Source organism: Maylandia zebra, linkage group LG23 (genome assembly GCF_041146795.1).
Source record: "Maylandia zebra isolate NMK-2024a linkage group LG23, Mzebra_GT3a, whole genome shotgun sequence".
Lineage (NCBI taxonomy): Eukaryota > Metazoa > Chordata > Actinopteri > Cichliformes > Cichlidae > Maylandia > Maylandia zebra.
In genome coordinates, this window is record NC_135188.1 from 31,150,693 (window position 1) to 31,172,203 (window position 21,511).

The following is a 21,511-nucleotide window of genomic DNA, read 5'->3' on the forward strand; positions in this document are numbered from 1 at the left end:
CGAGCGTTTCCCAGACACACCTCTCTTTGCCTCCTCCTCCTGCCTTTTCTCCACTTCTATATACCGTCTGTCTGCCTGACATCCCCATAATTTACTTTATAGTTGTCGGTAAAGGGGGAAAGTGGAAAAAAAGATTTCAGAATATAGAAAAAGATAAAAGCTCCTTCTGCTGTTCCTCTCTCCTTCTTCTCCTCCTCCTCCTCCTCCTGCTGCTCCGTGACACACATGCCCACAGCCTTGGGGCAGTATAGTTAAGGAGGTATGTAAAGTTTGTCTTTTTTTAGGACCTGTAAGGGACAAAACCAGAGGTGGTCAGGAAAAAAAGTGAAAGCCAGAGTGAAGAAAAGGCAAAGATGGAACCTGAGAGGGGTAAAAAATGTCAGAAAAGGCTGTGAGCTGCAGGTGTGAGAGCTTCATATGTGCCTCTCACACACACAGACTAGTCCTGACAAAGAAATAGTGCTCATGGGGGTGAAGAGAAATCGACAGGAACTGGGGGCAGCTGAGATAAACCAGAGAGAGAGAGGCAGCAAAGGTATTAGGAGCTCATAAAAAGGCACTTAGAGCTGCAGTTAGGAAACTCACATTCATCACTCCCAGGTGAGCGAACATGCGCATTTTTTTCTTCCCCACCAGCAGCTGCTCCCGTTACCAGGAATTACAGAGACAGAATGACAAAAGATGTCACGATAACAACTGTGTGAGAAACAGAAGAGTGATGGGGAATGTGGGAGGATAATCTGATTTTAAAAAGTGACAGTTCAGCGTGTTATGTGTCTGAGAGAATCAAATTATAGAACCCACAGCAGCGGGGGGGAAACAGTCTGTCCAGTGAATTTAAATCTTAAAATAAAGAAGATGATGGCATCTGCTAAGGGAAAATGTGCCAGTGCCCAGGCGCTGCATAGCCTGCAATTTCTGGGCTGGGTGGCGGGGGTCAGTATAATCAGCTGTACAAACCATGTCTCTCAAATCCTTTACCCCGCCCATTAAATACAAGCCATTCTTGTTTGTCTCATTCACTCCAGCAGGACGCCTGTGAACAGGACGCATGTTCACTCTGTTTGGACTGGAACTTAAAACGACTGACTCTTTCCTTTCTTTTTTTTTCTCTTCTATTTTTTTTTTCAGGGCAGGATTTTAAATAAGCCACTTTCTATTGTTTCAACTCCCTTTGATGCTTTTCTAAGGATCACACACCCTGACAGAAAAGTTGGGACTGATTCAGAAAGCAGGAGGGGGGAAATCCAGAGAGACAGACAGACAGAGCTGTGCCCTGAAGCTTTCTGGGGAAGAAAGAGGAGACAGATAAAGAGTCAGAAATAATCTGAGGGAGAGAGAGAGAGAGAGAGAGAGAGAGAGAGGAGGGAGGGAAGAGCACAGCTGTTGTGCAAAGACGAGGAAAAAAATACAGATAAAAAAGGCGAGGAGGTACACAAGTGTGAAGGGCGAGGAAAGGAGACTGACAAGGACGACCAAGGCTGGAGAGAGGAAAAAGGGAGATAAATGCGAGAGTCAGCAAACAAAAAAGGGCCAGAGACCGAGGAGTAGGTCCAGGCCAAGGCCAAGAAAGATATAAAGAGGAGACAAAGTGAAGACAAAACTGAGACAAACAGCGACTAACAGACACCTGACATCACGGCCAACGGCAAGAATGGAAGAGCAGCGAGACGACAGGAGAGGCTAGAGAGAGAGAGCGTGCACGAGAACGAGCTGTGGTTTGACACGAGGAAGAGGAGTAGATTTCCTCATCATGATTTATTCAGCTGATTTCCCAAATTTAACCAACCTGTGCCAGAAGAGCAACTTCGTCCCAGGATAGAATGAAGAGAGGAGCTGAGAGATACCTATAAAATCTGCGGAAACCTCTTTCCTTATCCTCCACCTTCCTCTCCTCCTTCCTGGCTTTCTCTTTACATCAAGCTTTAAATCCGCCAACTTCCTCTTCCTCTGTCCTGACATCTCCTCTCCTTCCCCCCCTTCTCTCTATATCCTCACTATGTGGATACCAGCTGTGCTCCTATGGATGCTTAATATCAGCAATTTGTGCTCAGGACAAGACTATACAGACTATTACCAATCTGGAGACATGGGCACACAGGTAAGTATTTACACTTCACACCTCACAACATGATAATTATGTTAGTTTTTCTTACAATCGATTCCATACAGATGAACATTTTTGAGAAAAAGCTGAATGAACAAAGAATTGTAGATGCTTCCATGGATGGCACACAGATGTTATAGAAATAGTATTAAAGAACCATTAACCTATGTGCTTGATACGTAGACACAGACAGCAGATTGCCCAACTGTTGAGATTGTCCTCTGCACCGTCAGCACTGAAACATTATATGTGAGAATACGTTTTGTAAGGATTGCGTTATTTAAGCTGTATTTACTTAGGCAATCTCACAGATGTAATCTTTTTTACACAAGCAACATTTCCAACAATCACAGTGGTTTACACAATGGAGTCATCATAAAATCAATAAAATCCACATGGGGTATATAAACCTAACAACTTCCAGTTGTTCATTTTAAACTTGATTAAGCTTGATAGCATGTCCTTAATAAAAAAAAATAAAATAAAAAAAAACACACAGCTAACCTGATGCCTTCCAACCAACAGTGACTTTTTGGGACATGTAACTTTTGCAGAACTTCAACTAGCTATTGTTGTAGCTGTCTCATATATGTCATCAAATTGTGAATATTAAATCTTCCAGCAATTGTTTTGCTCCTTCATGATGTGTTTTCACACTATAAGCTATTTAACAAAATGCAAGGAGCTCAGTGATGCCTTGCTTTAGCCTGAATTTTGTTATTGTGCAGAGTAGGAACATTACAGATAAGTAATGCAGTGAAAACCAAACATTTTGTCTAAATGGAGTTTGGAATAAGCTTTCAATAATGGCATCATGAGCATAACAATGGCCATTAAAATGTTCAACTGGAAAATAAATACAATTATGTTTTAGGGGAAAAACACAGTGTTCATTCTTGTGGTACACTGGCATACTTCAATAGCATAAAATACATACAGTCAAATGAAAAATAAAGTGCATAAGTGCTTTAAACCCAACATTCACACTAAAAAGGATATAGTGGGGCCACTTGGGGTTCAATATCTTGCCCAAAGATACTTTGACACGCAAGGATGCACACCTGAACCACCGGAGATTAAGCCACTGACCTTCTGAGATGAAAACCCACTCTACCTCTTGAGCCACAGTCATCCCATTAATAATAATTATGTTATGTTTGTCACTATGTCACAATCCTGGGACGTCACAGGAAATTCAACTTGAGCATGGTGGCGGAAGAGTTATGATTTGTGCTTATTTTGCAGACACAGGACCTGGATACCTTCCAGTCATTTAGTCAACCATGTATTCCTCTGTATACCAAAGTATTCTGCAGTTGAATGTGAATCTGTCCAACAGCCAAAGCTTGGTTTTAGTGGTCAAACAAACTGAATCATGTAAGACAGACCTTCCCAAAGTGTGGGGCCCGCCCCCTAAGGGGGGCGCAGAGCCATTGCAGGGGGGGGTGGGGGGGGGGGGGTGTGTGGTATGCCAAGGGGGGGGGGGGGGGGGGGGGGGGGGACAATGCTCGGACACTGCTAGCACCACACAAACGCAAAGCAGGAGATAAAGCATAGCTGAATATGTTTCCAAACCAACTTCATTCTAAGCCAAAGACTAGAAAATATGGTGAAGCATATTTTTCCCTTTGGGTTCACCTGCACAAGTGCCAAGGTAGGTCTCTGCTGCATGATTGGTTTTCCCTTTTACCCTAACTCACAAACACTTGTTGTAATGATTAATTACTCCTGACATTTTGGAGATGTTAGCTCTTTATACAGTAAAGTTACAGTGGGATACAGATAATATGAGGCTGATCCTGCCACAATTTGTTCCCCCTGTCTAAATCACGGACAAACAGTATCCTACAGCTGTTTATGTTTTTAAACCCATTTTGCACAGAGAGGCATTTTTTGAAAAATGTATTGATAGTAATGTTGAATATTATTACACAGGAAAAAAACAACTGCATGTAAAATAATTACACCGTGATGCCTCTGCCTTTCTAAATAGAGGGACAGTAACTTCATGTGTAAAACCTGAAGATAGAAACAAAATACTGTTAATCTGACTATCTGCCATTCTGCAATTCATCTCATGTAAACAATAACGTGGCACAGCGTGATGTTGTGTGACAAACTCTGTATTGCTCGTCCACACGTAAACGCAAAAAGGGAGTTTTAAAAAATCTCAGTTTTCGGTGATTTGGAACGCCGTTTACGTGTGGACGAAACAGCTGCGTTTTCCAAAACACCCGTGTAGGTGTGGACGTAGCGTAAAAGAGTTAGTAGTGTATTTCCTTACTACCTGTAATTTATTGCAGATTACTCGTATTTGCTTAATTGTTTACTAAACAAAGGGGGGCCAAGCAAAAAAAGTTTGGGAACCATTGATGTAAGAGGACAATGAGCCCAAATAGAGCAGTGACTATAATAAAATGGCTAAAAATAAATTAAAATAAAATAAAAACAATAAAATGCTTTAGTCCAGTTAAAGTCCAGGCCTCAACCTAAAAAAAATTGTGTGGGAGATGAAGCAAGTAGCGTAAAAACAAATGTCCACAAACCTCAATATATGGGGCACTATAAAGAGAATTCCTCCACAAAAATGCATGTGATTGATAGTCATAGAGAAAACAATTGCTTCCAGTTACTGCTGGCAAAGTTTCTTCTACAAGCTACTGAGGTTCGACTCCACTGAACGGCTACCCTGAGGTACCCCTGAGCAAGGTGCCGTCCCTACACGCTGCTCCCCGGGCGCTGCATTGGTGGCTGCCCACTGCTTCACTGGGTGAATGGGTTAAATGCAGAGGAACTATTTCCCTATGGGGACTAACACGCACACTTTACTTTACTTTACTTTACTTTACTGAGTCATGGAATATATTTAGTTTCCCACCAGATTGTATCATGTGAATCAAATTTGGTAGATTTATCAGAACCTAAAGAAAGTGGCATCATTTTTGTATACTATGTAAACAAAAAAAAGTGTAATGCACTTAAGATTAAAGAAAACACCATCTTCTTAGGTGCTTGAATGCAAATGCATACTCCAAAACTAACTAACAGTAGTCAAGTGCAAACAGTTTTTCTTTCAGTGAAAACTTAAAACATGAAGATTCCTCACCATAGAGCTGGCTGCACACAAGATGGTATCATCCGCATAGAAGTGAACATTTGATGTTCCTTTGTAAAATGTTTAGATTGTGTGATATTATCAGATAATTTATATTGTATAACAATATAACTATTATATTTAATTAATAAGTTATATTGTAATATAACTTATTAATGTATAACATTAACAGCTGGGGGCCAAGTATTGATCCCTGTGGGACACCTAAATCCTTCAAAAGCTTAAAACACAAATTATAAGAAACTTTAAGAACCAGTTATAAGAAGAATCCTTGCAGCCTCTAGAAAGCAACTTATTAATAAATCATACAAATAGTATGATCACAGAAACATGGAGTAGATTTCTAAATATAGAGGTTATCATTTGCTTTTCATTACACAAAATTAGAAGATATGCATTTATATAATGCATTTGTTTTACACAACTTTTTTGTCTTGTTTTGTAAAGCAACTGCTTGTTTCTGTGATGTTATTAAGTTATGACTAAAGAAAGAAAAAAACAAAAGTCAGCATGGTTTTGAAAGTTTACCTGACAACAAAGGCTGTTTACGAGCCAGCCAGGAAATGGTTCGGTGTTTGGTTTCCTGCTCTAGGAAAGTAGACCTCATTTAGTGGAAGCTGCTCGGTGCATAAGTGAAAAACTTCAGACTTATCAAAAACATCTATGACAACAATGAGTCATAGTGCTTTTCACGCTTAAGATAGAGGACTTGTTTTTCTTCTGAGCACTTTTTCCATACGTGTATGTATCTTTTTTAAACTCTGTTTAAGTCACAATAACTTCAGACTTAATGTGGTTGTAATACTACTACTACTACTACTACTACTACTACTACTACTACAGCTACTAACAACAACAGCAATAATAATAAGAGTGAGAAATGAATGGGTGTGTGCACATGTGTGTGTCTATATGCCAGCAATGCCTGATGTTAGACACAATGGATGCAAGATCAGTCAATTATGACTTCACGGTCCCTTAGCGATTACCTCATGTTATGTGATCAACTAACAATGCAAGAGAGGAGGAAGAGCAGGAGAAAAAGGGCAAAATGAGAGAGAAAAGTCTGTCATCTGCTCTGTAATGAGAAGTACAGCGCTAAACAATTCTACAGTAAATATACCACAAACTTTTCTTTCTACTGGTTTTAAATAGCAACCTAGGTTGGTCAAAAGATTAATAGGAAATCAAAAGATCCTTGAATTAATTCCGTACAAACAGGGCAAGTATGTTCTTTTCTGTTCTGCTGAAGTTGATCAACTATATTTTTAGAAATGCACTCAGCTCTATTTTATAGTTTATAAATGTGCAAAATGGCTGTCAGATAGATTTATATCACCTGACAGCTATTTCCATCCAAAACAAAAGTTACACGTGTGGCACAGCTCAGGGGATGACGGAGTGCAAAGGAGTCTCATGTGTAAAAACAGCTGTCTACAGGCCTTTAGAGACTGGGGAGAAACACAGACAAACAACTGTCTGAAAGAACATTAAAAAAGTTGCTGGGATTAAAGGTTCTGGGTTCACTGAGGTGGAAACAAGACCAGTGTTGGTTCTTTTAACTTAGGTATCTCAAAAGCAGATATGGTCTAAAAACAGCATCTCTTATTTCCAGTAGTGGCACCATGAAGTTGTCATGGATCATCAAGCTGGAGCTTCGTGTATACAGATTTTTATGCAGTTTTGTTTTTACACTAAATTCAGAATTCCATATTTATAGTAACAGGTGGACATAAAAAACTGCTATGAAGGGGAGGTTAATAATGACAGTAAAGTATGTTGATATTTGTTAAGACGGATGGAGGGAAATGAAAAAGGAGGGGGGAGGCAGACAGAAAGAGATAAATGGAAATAGTGATAACACTGCAGAGATCCAGTTTCTGTTTAGGCAGTGCCAGCTGTGCCAGTCTGCTCTCTCTCAGCCTGGGAAATTAAACAACCCACCCATGTTCCCAGGAAGACTTCAAATGTGACACTCAAAGACCAACTCCCTGCTGACATTTAGTCAGATAATACAGCAGCGTCTATTAGTCCGTTAATCTCTCATCTTTCATCTACTCTATTAAAACAGAAGAGAGTCGTTTATCATGATGGCGGGAAAATCATTAAGGGAATGACTCACAGCTGGAAGGGTTTATAGAGTGATATCTGCTTTAAACTGATTTACTGTATGGATCTCATCCACCACATTGAATAATCTCCATTACGTTTGTCTATTTAAGGAGGCCCAGTGTTGTCCTAGAGTAAACTCCAAAAGCTCTTACATAGGAGGCTTCAATGGAAGCTGACCTGTTATGCTCATTTCCAGCTCTGTCTTTTGTTTTTAGATTATAGTAGAGTAACTCTGGATGATTCATACAGTACTACGCAAAACCATTGAGTCACCCCTCAATTCTTTATATTTTCCTTCTAAGCAGCCAGACTTTCTTGTAGTTTTTTTAAAGTGCCATTGAGCTATAGTTATCCAGGATTTCTGAAGTTCTTTCAAAGTTTTTCTTTGGACATTGGCTGCTTTTTCACTTATTGTCTGTGTACCTGCTAATTTTCAGATGAATGTTTTTTGTTTGTTAAGCCAGTTGAGACTGACCTATGAATCATTCAAGCATAAAAAGGCTCCTAACTGAAGGGATTAAGCAGTGTTTTGTCTGCACATAAAAGACAACTTAGCAAAGAACCACTTTTAAATTGTATCTTTAGGCACTTTATTACCAGCAGCTGTCACAAAAACACAAAACTTGTTCTCATTTTTGTAGCCAAATCTATGAAAAATGCCAAAGATGACACAGTTTGACAGGCATAAAATGGCTCTTTAGCACGATGTGCAATGTCTTGAAACAACTAGGGGAAACTATACAAGTGGAGGAAAAAAGAAGTGCCAGGCTTAAAACCTATCTACAGCAGATGAACCATATCTGAAAGTCATGTCCTTAAGAAATATGAAGGAAAGCAATCAAAGACCTGACACAGGACCTAAGAGATGCATCTGGACCTTCAGTTGATCCATCTTCTGTTCACTGAAGCTTCATCAGAAATAATCTCAGTGGAAGGGTGGCTGTCAAGAAGGCTTAAGGTGGAGAAACAGGGAGGAAAGGCTTAGGTATGCCACATTATACAAGAACTGGAGTGAAAACAGGGGGCAACACATGTGGTGGAGTGATGAATCCAAATGTTAAAGGTTTCATTCAAATCATAACTGATATGTTGGAGGTTAGGAGAGAGGTAGGACGGTGAGTGCCCATCTATAAAACACGGTGGAGCCTCTGTCATGGTTTTGCTGCATTTCAACCACTTGTTTTGGGGACTATCAAAAGTGATGGAATCTTGTATGCAAAAAAAGTGCCATCAGATTTAGATCCACCATGCAATACCTTAATTTTTCAGCAAGACAATGAAAAACCCACTCCCAGTGCAGTAAAACCATACCTGGATACATAAAACACACAGTGGAACACTATCAGTTATGGATTGGCCTCCCCAGAGCCCGGACCTCAACACTGTTGAAGCAGTGTGGGATCATGTTGACAGAGAACAGAACAAAAGGCAGAAACATCCAAAGAAGAGCTTTGGATGTCTTTCAAGAAGCCAGGAGAACTATTCCTGAAGACTACTTATAGAAATTAGAAGAGTGTGCCTTTATTATTCAACACACTCTGAACTCTCTTAAGTTCAGACTGTGTTGAAGAATAAAGGTGGTCATACTAAATATTGACTTTCAAGCTTGTTAGAATTGCACAAACTCTGTTGTTATTTCAATAAATCGCTGCACCTATTTCCCAATTTCCTAGCAAAATACAAAGAAATGAAGGTGACTCAAGACTTTTACATAGTGCTATATATACTGTGTATTTATTTGTAGACTTATGTATACCCTATGTGTATTCTCAAATTAAGTTTTCCTGCTTTGGATTTTTTTTCTTTTTTTTTTGTCATTAAAAAATAGCAGTGTGTGCAGGTGAAGAGAGGACATGCATGCTCTTAACTAACAGTAGCCAAAAACAACATGTTACAACACATTGGCAGCTGAGGTATTCACTGTTTACCCAGAACAAACCAGCAAACTCCATGCTGTAAATTCCACTGTATCAAACCATTTTTCACCAAAAATACACAACTAAATCGTTCTGAAGCCAAACTATAAAAAGAGTGTTTTTAAATAATTTCTATTTTATTACACAACCAAAACACCCTCTTAACTGCAAGATTTGTGACGTTTGTTTATCATCTTTTAGGTTCATTTTCTGTCTACATAACTCTTTTTACTCTTTGTGCTGACTACATATGTAAAAAGTATAATTTCTCTATTCTTCTTTCCCCCCATGCTCTGTTGCAGTCAAATGACCAGCTCAGTTTGGAGACAATAAAAAGTGTGGATGACCTTCTACAGTTCCTATACCCTGAATACAGTGTGATTCAGCAGTGCCTAAAGAAGAGGTCATGGCACAGCTCTTCATCCCCCTCTTCATCATCTTTATCCACATCTTCAATGAGCCCTTTACTCAACGCTAACAATCAGGACATGTGGGTTCCGATGAGGGAGGAGGCTCTTTACAAAGTTGATGACACTTGGCGAGGTAAACACTGATGGCTTGCACAGAGGTAGTCTGTTTATTATTATTTCTTCAGAATCATTAGATTTGTGGAAGTCAAGACAGTGTTATTGCTGCTAATGTCAGCCTTTCAATCACAGCAGTCTGAAATACTTGAACAGACTGGCAAAGTGGAAAAAATGTAGCAGTGACATAACCACACAATTGTGTTTTTTAAGGACTAACAGATGGATTTCATTGTACTGGAGACAGAAAAAGTAGCTGGTATTGCAGAGAATGAGCATTTCCTCTCCCTAAAACCTCTAATAAACAGAAAAACGAAGAAAGGGGGAAACAAACAGAATCTACCTATAATTACCAGCATACAATGGAAATTACTGTTGTGTTCACTGAGCAGCTGTATGTCAAAAATGTGCTTCTGCAGAAACAAATTGTGGCGAGAATTATCCCAAATGTGGTTTCTGAATCCTCAGGTGGGTGTTTATACACTCATGTGGAAAAATATGTGAACAACAACACGTGAAATATTTCACTATCTCAAAAAAAAAAAAAAAACCCACATGCAGAAGCAGTATGTAAAACCCTGAATACACCCTTACCGCTTCCATAAGAATTAAAAGGGGAAGTAGCAGCCAGGCACTGCTAATCAAGTGCACATGATTAACTGATCATCAGCAAGTGTGACCACCTCTAGAGAAAAGCTGAAATTTTGGAAGTTTGCTTATCTGCCGCATTCAGGTGTGTGTTCACACAATGCCAGGGAAGAAAGACATCAGCAATGATCTTTAGAGAGGCAATTGTTGCTACCCATCAGTCTGGAAAGGGATGCAAAGCCATTTCCAAACAATTTACAGTGAGAAAGATTACTCACCAGTGGAAAACATTCAAGACAGCCTCCACTCATCCAAAGAATTGATGCCTCAAGGTCAGACCATGCAATGCCTAGAGTGAAAAAAACACACCTCAGACTCTACAGGTCTCAGTTAGCATGTTCAATATTAAAGATACAGTACAATTATGTATGATGTGTTTGAAACTGTTTTAAGGAGAAGGCCTCTTCTCTCTGAAAAAACATGGCAGCATGGCTTAGGTTTGCAAAGTTGCATCTGAACAAATCAGAAGACTTCTGTGCTTTGGACAGACAAGACCAAAGTGATAGACAGAAAACCCAGCATATCAGCACAAACACCTCATACTGACTGTCAAGAACGGAGGTGGAGGTGTGATGGTTTAGGCTTGTTTTGCAGCCAAAGGACCTCGCACCCTGCAGTCACTGAGTCAACCATCAACTCCTCTGTAAAGTGTTCTAGAGTCAAATGTGAAGCCATTGTCCCACACCTAAAGCTTGGCCCAAACCAGATGATGTAAGGGGCAGTGATCCCCAAGCATAGCAGCAAGTCAACAACAGAATGACAGAGAAAGAAAATAATCAAGGCGTTGTAACGACCCAGTTAAAGTCCAGACCTCAGCTCCACTGAAATGCTGTGCTGGGAACTTAAGAGAGCTGAATTCCCGCAAACCTCAATGAAATGTAGCACCACTGTAAAGAAGCGTGGGTCCAAATTCCTCCATAATGATGTAACCGACTAATAAAGCCATACAGAATACCGTTGCTTGAAGTGAATGTTGCTAAAGGTGGATCTTTAAGCTATAAGCATCTCAGATTGTGTTTAAGTAATTTTAGAATTAAACTGAAGGTGTGGTTCAAAGATGTCTGGTGTGGCCTTCACAGAGGGGTGCAGTTCCTGTTGTCATGCATTGTTGGCTGTATTTTCAGTCATCCTGGAGGAGATCCAACGAACCTCGTGCCAGCCCAGAGAGGTGTGCATTGAAGTCGCTAAAGAATACCCAGAATCCACCAGTCAATTCTACCTCCCTCATTGTGTGGCACTGCATCGTTGCAGTGGATGCTGCAACAACGAAGCTTTTTACTGCACAAATACAAGTTACGCTCTTGTGAACAAGACGGTAAGCCATGCACCCGGAGTCTCTATTTTACCTCCTTGTATCTAACATCTTGTTATGGTTGCCCTGAGAGGCCAAACAGACTGCAACTTAAGAAAACACCAGCAATAAGAAAAATGCTGCAAAAGCACACAAAACACAATGGAAATAGGAAAAACGACAACAGAAAAATAGGAAAAAACAAAACAGAAATAGGGAAAAACAACAAGGGAAATAGGAAAAAATATAAGGGAAGTGTTTCTGGGGGGACAATAACCATTGACGGACCAGTTCCAGGAACCCAAAACATGGTAGGCGTGTTTTATCATGATTCATATAATACTGATGACAGATTTTTGGGTTAATGGTTAGGTTAACACACTTACCTCTCATCTTTTCTTTCCTCACAAAACCGATAAATCCTCCACTTTTTTAAGTGTCTCCCAGCACAATACTTAACATATTTTGGTTCCTACAACTGGTCTGTCGGGTTATTGTCTCCCCAGAAACACTTCCTTTGTACTTTTGGAAATCAGCTTTTTTTTCCTATTTCTGTTTTAGTTTTTCCTATTTCCGTTGTCATTTTTCCTATTTTGTGTTTTGTGTGCTTTTGCAGCGTTTTTCTTATTGCTGGTGTTTTCTTAAGTTGCAGGCCGTTTGGCCTCTCAGGGCCACCGTATCTTGTACACTCTTCAGCGCTTGAATTATTTAACACTCTGCTCCAGATTTTATGCTCTTGCGCCACAAACTGCATCAGGAAAGAGGACAGAAACCAATCTGCCCATTTATGTAACCAGCTTGTCTGTATCACAACACACCCTACTCCAGTGGGACAGCCTTTGGCTGCAAATGGACATGATGTTAAGACAATATACACAGTTGAGTCACGCACAGTTGCACAATCTTACAACAATTACATCAGCATCTAAACATCAGCAGTACTGCAGCAGAAGAACAGGAAAGAAAAGAACAAACACTAATTCCTTCCACAATGCAGATTTTTATGCACACATGCACGTCTAACTTTCTTCTTCCCACTCCTAGCTGATGGAACGATCCCAGTCCAGGTTGGATTACACTGCTGTCACGGTAACCTTCATCAACCACACTTCATGCGATTGCCTCCCCAAGCGGCCACTCCGCTCCATCATCAGACGAGCAGCAACAGATCGCCTGTGAGTTGGAGTGATAGGTGAAGAGTGACGTGTGGGTGCCTTTACAGCCATTCATGACTCACTCTTTTGTGTATCCATGCATTTATAATATAGCGTGAGTGCGTGTCTGTGTTTTGATAGGTGCTCTCCTCCTGAACGTGCCTGTGCCTCGGGCTTATGGGATCCAGCAAACTGTGTGTGCGTCTCTGCAGACACGATAAACTACCCTGAGAGAGAGGCAGGTAAGCATGCATGAGTCATGTTGGTCAAATTAGTCATTTTCTACTCATGCTGATGCATATTCAGTCTAGTCCATCAGTGGTTCTCAAGCATGTGGTTGACACCCACTATAGACAAAACTGACAATTACAGTTTTTCCACTGATGTGGCGCAGATGGCCAATCTAGAACTAGCTCCACCCTTTTGCACTGAAAAAAGACTAGCACCAGAGCCAAGGAGACCACTACCCCAACTTCTCCTAATGACGCAACATAATAATTGGTTCTGAATCCTCTTGAGCCCCTGGTACTCAAAAGGCACCAACACAGAATGGGATCTGCATTGGTACCAGAACTACAATGGTGGAAAAAGAGTCATAGAAGAGTAAACTTTTTGGCAAATGAAACCAAAGTGGTAAATCCAGTGAACAAGGCTGACTTAAAGCCTTTAAATGAGGATGTCAAAGTTTGAGCGTCATTTTGATGACATGAAAAACAGAGATTAATTCATGGGTCAAAATCTCACTGCAGAGTTTGATATTTTTGTCTGACCCACCCTTTCTGCAGTACGGACTACGGAGCCCCGCAGGGGACATGGGAGGAAAAAAAATTAAGACGGACTTTTGCGAGATCTCGCAAAACTTTTGTGAGATCTCGCAAAACAAACTCGGGATCTCGCAAAACAAACTCGGGATCTCGCAAAACTTTTGTGAGATCTCGCAAAAGTTTTAGCCGCATTCTTCCCGTTAGCTCGAAGCTAACGGGAGGTCTAGACCTACTACAGCCGGGAGGAACCCTGCTTTCCCGGCACATCGTGCCTCGACCTCCCGGTCGGCTTCGAGCCGGCGTCCGAAGAATGCGGCTAGTTTTGCGAGATCTCGCAAAAGTTTTGCGAGATCCCGAGTTTCTTTTGCGAGATCTCGCAAAAGTTTTGCGAGATCCCGAGATAGTTTTGCGAGATCTCGCAAAAGTCCGTCTCAATTTTTTTTCTCCCATGTCCCCTGTGGGGCTCCGTAATGGACAGCACGGACACTCCAACGTGTTAGAAATAGTGTTGTTTTTTTAAACTCAGGCATGTCCTTTAAACAAGACATGTCCTTTTAATTGGGTCACGGCTCTGAAGTGGAATGCACAATAGTACAAAAAACTTCCACTGAGCACGTTTTGGGATGTGAACCAAAAAAAAAAAACTGAGTAACAACACCCAGATGATGATGATGATGATGGTGATGATGATGGCGTTTGGGTGGCAAATCTTTCCCTGAGGTACTGCCTATTCATTTGTAGCAGGAATGTTTTTGTGCCGTTTTACTTGTACAATCATGTAGTGAACTACAGTTCCTACCACTCTTTTTTACATTAAAGTAACCTCTCTTGACATATATTATTGTTTATCATTTTCATAGCTGTTCATCTGATCTATACTGAGAGGTCCGTCTTTGAACTATTGTTTCCACAGGCAACATTAGTATAAGTGTAAACCAAAAACTATTCTCTTCTTTGGATTTACCACAGGTATGTGTCCTAAGAAAAGAAAATGCCAGTCTCTCTGCAACTTAACCACAGTTCCTGTAGCTGCCTGCCAAACTGACAGCCATGAAAGCACTAAACTTTGGGAGGCTGCAAACATAATACTATCATGCTAACAGGCTGATGTTTAGCTGACATATCATGAAGTCAAATCTTAGTTCAAGGTACAGCTGCAGGGAATCTTTTGTACTGGACAGATTAAAATGTTGACCTGAATGTAATCAGGAGGCCATCAAAGGCATTAGATTTCATCCTCTGGGGAACTTGAACATCTAACCCTAACCCATATTTCATGACAATCCATCAAATGTCTGTATAGATGAGCTAGTTTTAGTTGCTCCCTTATTCGTAAGGGATCGCCACAGTGGGCAGTGCCAAACACCGGATGGCCTTCCTGAAACAACATTAAAGGAATCTGTTTCTCTTCCTGGGAAAATGCCAACCTCACAGTTACAGTGTTTCATCCTCTGGGGATCATGACTCTGCACAATATTTCATAAATCTGAAAAAGAAAAAAAACCCTGACAGAATACAATTTTTCACTTTTTTATGTTTTCCAGAAGTGCTGGACTCTGGCCTTCTGGCTCTCTGTGGGCCCAATCGGGTTCTGGAAGAGTCCACATGTGAATGCATCTGTCAAAATGGACTCACTGAAGCCAGCTGTGATCCAGGCTGGAAACTGGACCACAACACTTGTGAGCAAGGGTTTCATTTATTGTATTTAAATATGTTTTGGCTGCGTTGTGCAAAATGGTAATGTGCAGCTCTTGAGAATTAAGTTTTCCTCAAGCCTTTGGATTCACTGTGAGCAGTTTACAATAAATGCGCCATGAAGCCATCACTCTGACAGTAAATGAGCAAGCTCGAGAGACAAAAATACACAGATACAGGGAAGTTTGGGGAAGATAGCTTCATGCAAATGTCTTACAAGTAGAAACACGACCATCAAATACTTAGCCCGACAGTGCTGTCAGGCATGTGTGACACAATATATGATAAAGTTTCATTTTGATTCATAAAATCCCTCTCCCTCTTCGGTTTTCTCGGTGATCTTCTCTCAGGTGAATGCCAGTGCGAAGGTCAGGGCGAGGGGAAGTCATGCCCTGCTGGCCAGAGGTGGGATGATGATCTCTGCGGCTGTGTGTGCGCTGCAGAATGTCCCGGACACCAGCCTCTGAACCCAGATACTTGTCTGTGTCAGTGCAGAGAGAGTCATGAGTCGTGCATGCGGCAGGGCAAGAAGTTCAACCCAAACACCTGCAGGTAGGTGTAAAAAGCAGTCAGAAGTCCACTCCTGCTACTGGCTTTGAGCCAAAGTGACTGTTTGGTTTGTTCATCTCAGGTATCCACACTGTGGGCGTCTGCCAACTAAACTCAAGAGAACCTTATCTGATCAAAGAAAATATTTAACCACAGACAAATTTAATTAAAGACATTAATTAGGTTTTTAATTATATCTGTTAATAGTTGATTGTTGTATTTAAAAAACCTGAATCCACCACTAATCACAGATGTCTTACACCTCCACTGGCATCAGACTACTTTCTGTTCTGTCACTGTCTCTATGTGACATAAAATACCCTCCTCTTGGTTTAAAATCACAATCCAACATGCAACCACCAATAAAGTGTACTTACGCACACTAAAAGCAGTATCCAAGTCTGGTTGCTATGCATGTGTCATCCAAACAATTCACTGGAATTAGTAATTCCTCTTCTTAGTTCCAATGTAAAAAGAAAAATCCCCAACTAAACACTTCCTCTGTATTATGTAAATGCACTGACTGACACATGTGGCTAAGAACACAAATCTCTGAAAGAGATTTAAAGGACACAAACATAAAACAATGAGGTGGGTTAAATAAACCAATCTGAGCCTTTAATGCCTGCTCCAAAAAAACAGAAATACACAAAGTTCAGTAAACTGGTTTAATCAATCTGATTGTTGTGTCAAAGTTGTTCCTGGATGCTGGTCCAGGATCAACATCAAAAGTGACCAGTCACAATATAGTTATGTTGTAGTTTTTAAACGTGGAAACGCTGTAACACCGCACACCAAATCGTAATCCTAACCCCATAACCCTAACCTAACCCTGTGGACTTTTTTCCAAGTTGCAAAACTATAACATGGCTGGTACATAACCAACACGAGGATATCAGACAGACCACACACACAGGGTTGATTAGTTACAGGTGAAAACAGCTGAACACAGGTGACAATAATAAAAGGAGGGAAAACAAATACTTGAAACACACAAAGAAGCCAACACACAGACAAAACAGAGAAGGACAAAGAAGTGAGGACAAAGGGGACAGTAACAAAGTGAACAGTATCAGCTAAATCCAAGCAGGGATCAGAAATCAAATTTAACCAGGAAATGGAGACCATGACAATATGTTTGTGCCAATGGAAATCATTTATCATTTATTCAAACCACAGCAGGAGGTGATCTCTTGGAGAGTGATTACAACAATCACTGAAAACATACAACTTGGCACTAACGACTGGTAAACTGGCTCAGTGTTTTAGAATTGCGGATATGGGAGTTTTATTTTGGAAAGAGTTTGCACACGGTGTAGATTTTCACTGTTGTGCTGCAATCTGAGTACAATATGTACACAGCCACTTCCATACTTGCTCCCTCAAACAGTGGCTTACACTGCGGGAGCTACTCCTGCACGTGATGCTTCCAATGGCTGGTGACCCACTGGGGTGCCATCGCCCATGGAAAGAGTGAGAGCATTAAGAGAAACAACTCTCGATGGAGACGTCAAACATTCCACACAAGCATCTCCCTCCATTTTCTTTTGCTCACATGTTTCCATGTGACCTTTTATGGACTTGAGGCATTCTAAATATTTGCGTGTGTTTTGCGTGCATGCCTCGGTTCCCACAGTTAGCATGCAAGGGATCAACCTTCCCCTGACCCGAGAGGCCTGCAGAGAGACAGAGAAGGAGACTGGGTGAACTTGATGACAGTGAGCAGAGCAACCATCAGAGCAGACAGAGACCAGCTCAGAGACAGATGGAGTGACAGGCACAAAGAAAACACAACCGCAGACCTCGGCTTTTACATTAGTGGCCTTCCATGTGGTAAAGTTCACGGATTTACGTGCAAGTGACCTTTAATGCCAGTTTTCTACATTTTCTGAGCTTAGGGGGGCTGAAATAAATTCACTCTTTGTGGAAAATTGTAGCCTCCATTTTAGCCACCTTTTGTCTATTCAGTCATTATTACTCATTTTTTTAATCTAAAATGATATGAAAGCATAAAATATCTATTCATCCATCCTGTTTATCTGGGTCCGGAACATGGGGGCAGCATAAGCAGAGACACCCATGACCTCCCTCAGCCTCCAGCTTTTCCGGGGAGGACACCAAGGCATTCCCAAGTCAGCCAAGAGATGTAATCTCCCCAGTGTATCCTGGTTCTGCCCCAGGGCCTCCTCTCAGGGGGCCATGCCCTGAATACCTCATTTAGGAGTTGCCTAGGAACTTAAAATTAAATTTAAAAAATTGTCTCTTCCTAGTTAAGTACACAGTAAATGTCTCCTGCAGAATCTCTAAAGTGTTTGCACACAAGTCAAATTAATTCAGATGCGCAAATAAAAACTAGAAGTTAAATTAACCAATCCTTAAGCTGCATTTAAGTTTTGGAATTTATTTTGCTGACATTTGCATTTTTTATGTTTGACAAAGGATAAGTAGTCATTTAGAACGGACTTTACAGGCATAGTTCACAAATAGCAAACTAATTCCACTTTTTTTTTGTAGTTTTTCTTTTCTTGCTCACTTTCTCACTTTCTTACTTACTTTTTTACTTAACCTTTAATGCCTAGTTTATCCTATTTCACATATGGGATTTTGAGACTTTACATCATTTTTCATCCTAGTATGTGGCACATCTTAAGCAATAACTTGCAGGAAAAACATGTCAGATGTAAATATAACAGAAATTAAAACTTAAACATACATACATAAATATTTTATTTAAAACATTTGCTATAAGGTCCAACAGACCCTCCATTTACCAAAAAGAAAAAAATAATTTTCTGGTAATTTCTTCATAGTTTGGGCTTTAAAAGGTTAAGTCTGATTTAACATCTGGTCGCAGGAGGTGGCTCACAAAGGACCGTACACCTACTGTGATTTTGAAGTGAGAGTTTTCAATCCCCCCCCCCCCCCCCCCTTCCCCCCGGAAAAGTACTCCCTCTTTTTTTCCTCACACACAGAGTCCTTTGATGCAAACAAAACTTGGATGAAGGTTTGCCCAAAAGGGATATGATGATCTGAATAATCAATAGTAAGCATGCCAAGACAAAAATAATCTCCTTTGTATTTCTCTTCTGTTCCTATCTTCCCACTCTCAACCTCACCCTTCTCAAAAATCTTTTTCTGGATGTTCTCATTTCATTTCCCCCTTTGTCTTCTTTTCCTGCTTTCATTTCTTTTCTTTATCTTATTTTCCTTTTCTATTATTTTTTACACTACCTCTTGATCCCCTCTGTTTCTCTTGATCTGTCCCTTCCTGTCTCTAGTTGTTACAGGTTGCCATGCAGAAACCCCAGACGCATGTGCCAGGATGGATTTTACTACAGCCGCCTAGTGTGTCAATGTATCCCCAACCACCTGAGGTCTGAGTGGAATTAAGAAACCAAAGGCAGGAGCAGGACTGCATACCTCCCATTTATTGGGCTGTTTAGTCTGGAAACAAAAGGTCAGAAAGGTGAGAATGTCTCTAGTCAAAAGGGCAGGAAGTGGACCTACATATTTACATGTGATGACTTACAACAGACTGCAAGTACCACTGCAAGAAGCAGTGTTGCTTCTCTATCAACAAAAGGAGGATTAGAGCGCTTCCCTGATCAAAAAGACCAAAGCAGCCGGCCACACAGAGTGAAAAGGAGCCCAATGTGGAGAGGCATCTGACTCTCTGGGACTGTTGTCTTCTTAACATTGTTTAGAACATGATCCCAGCTGGAAACAACCGATTAAACCCAGAGACTAGCTAAAAGTACAACAGTGAACATGGACCAATCAGACTGAGCCAGCATTCATCCTTGCGACGTGTTCGAGCAAGAAATCCAGCCACCAACCTGCAGTAGAGGCACCGCTCACACTTGCGTGAAATGGAAAGTGGAATAAGATAATAACAGAGTAGACTCTGTGCTTTTTGAAAAAATAAAAAAAGCTTCAGCCAACTTCAAACTTTGGCATCCCTGAGAGACGAGATACTTGAGGGGCTGAGGGAAATACTTGGGATGCGACTGAACGGTCCCTAGGGCCTTATAGTCATACTTTACTTTGAAGAAAGGGTTTTGTTTTTTTTAATTAGACTGATGATAAAACTGTATTTTATATGAAAAAAAGCTCTAGTGCTGTTTCAGTAGAGGTTACATACCAGACCCTGTTAAATCAAATGATAACTGAAACACTCCCAACTGTTATTATATTTACCAGTTAATACTTGCCTCTACTGCAGCGCTGCTTTTTGAAGATTTCTCTCATGCATGGTTGAATCCAGTCGTGACTGAAGTTAACATTTGGGTACAGTTCTGGGTGTTCTACTAATTTAACTTCACATGCTCCAAATAATGTTATTTGTACATATTTAAATTTTGTCATATTTAAAAAAGTGATTTGTAACATTCTGTATTTAAGTCACTCATAACTAAATATTGTTGTAGAACAAAACAATTTACATGTCTTTTTACTTTTTTCTACCCTGCAAAATATTCTTTCTAATAGGTTATTTTGACACATAGAATGCTCTTTTAAAAACAACATATATTTATTGCATTGTGGTAATTATTGCAGTTTTGAGCTATATAGATATAGAGAACTTTATCATGCTTTAATATTTAAAAGTAGTTCTGAAGTAGAGATTTAAAGCCCTGTCTGTCTAATATGTCTGTGCTGTAGATGTGCTAATTTAATCATTTTTTTGGTTTGCTTTTAAATTAAAACAAATTTTTCTAAAGCCAAGGAAATACAGTAGGTATAATATGTATTTTATTGCACAATGTTCTGCTACATTGCTTTCCATTTTCTGCATCTAAATATACATAAATATAATACATATATACTATAATAATTGACAAAATGAGTTGGAAGATTGTTACTGGTGCCTTTAAAAGCCATAATGCATGAAAAATGCATTATTTAGTTACACAGACACCTGTGGGGGAAATTTGACTATTTATGTGGTCTCTCATTTCTTCTTCTCCCTCCTCTTCAGCCTTCTCACTCTTACTATGTCTGGGTTAAAGACAACAAACAGTATTAAGTCATGGAAAACAAAGATATCGGCTTTCTGTCTGGCCTTCGTGACCGTCAGCCTCTTAAATGGGCTCAGGACTTGTGTGTCTGATTTCTCCATCTGTCTACATTATTATCTGATTGCGGTGATTAACAGTAGTTACTAACATTAAACACAGAAAGCCTCAGCTACATAAACGCAGGAATTTGTACAGTTTTCACAATTTTGAAAACTGGAAACCATGGACATCACTATCTAGTCCGTCTAGATATCTCTGACATGACCAATTCAATTCAATACATTTCACTTCATTTGAATTCAATTCAGTTTATTTAATGGCAAATCACAACATCAGTGGTCTAAAGGCACTTTGTACTATAAGGTAAAGACCCCACAATAATACAAAGAAAAACAACCCTCAACAGTCATATGACCTCTTATGAGGACTGCTTTGGCGACAGTGGGAAGGAAAAACTCCCTTGTAACATGAAGGAACCTCTGGCGGAACCAGACTCAGGGAGGGCGGCCATCAGCAATGAGTTGGGGAAAGACAGGACAAAGACATGCTGTGGAAGACAGCCAGAGATTAATAACTAATGACTAATTGCAGAGTGGTGTATAAACACATAGTGAACGA

The 21,511-nt window shown here is 40.3% G+C and overlaps 1 protein-coding gene across 2 annotated transcripts; it reads left to right on the forward strand.

Annotated features, from left to right (window-relative positions):
- Positions 1-244: 244 nt before the first annotated feature.
- LOC101486579 (vascular endothelial growth factor C) lies at positions 245-20,312 on the forward strand. Of its 2 annotated transcripts, XR_013095812.1 has the most exons (9): positions 245-259; positions 1,029-2,101; positions 9,553-9,793; positions 11,547-11,737; positions 12,758-12,888; positions 13,009-13,105; positions 15,176-15,310; positions 15,677-15,878; positions 19,154-20,312. XR_013095812.1 is itself a non-coding variant. In XM_004570160.4 (8 exons), the coding sequence occupies exons 1-8, from the start codon at positions 2,000-2,002 to the stop codon at positions 19,263-19,265; spliced, it is 1,215 nt and encodes a 404-aa protein (XP_004570217.1). In that variant the 5' UTR covers positions 1,029-1,999; the 3' UTR covers positions 19,266-20,312. The 2 variants fall into 2 exon arrangements, 1 of the variants encoding a protein (XP_004570217.1); XM_004570160.4 differs by lacking the exon at positions 245-259 and having other exon boundaries at positions 13,009-13,109.
- Positions 20,313-21,511: the final 1,199 nt, after the last annotated feature.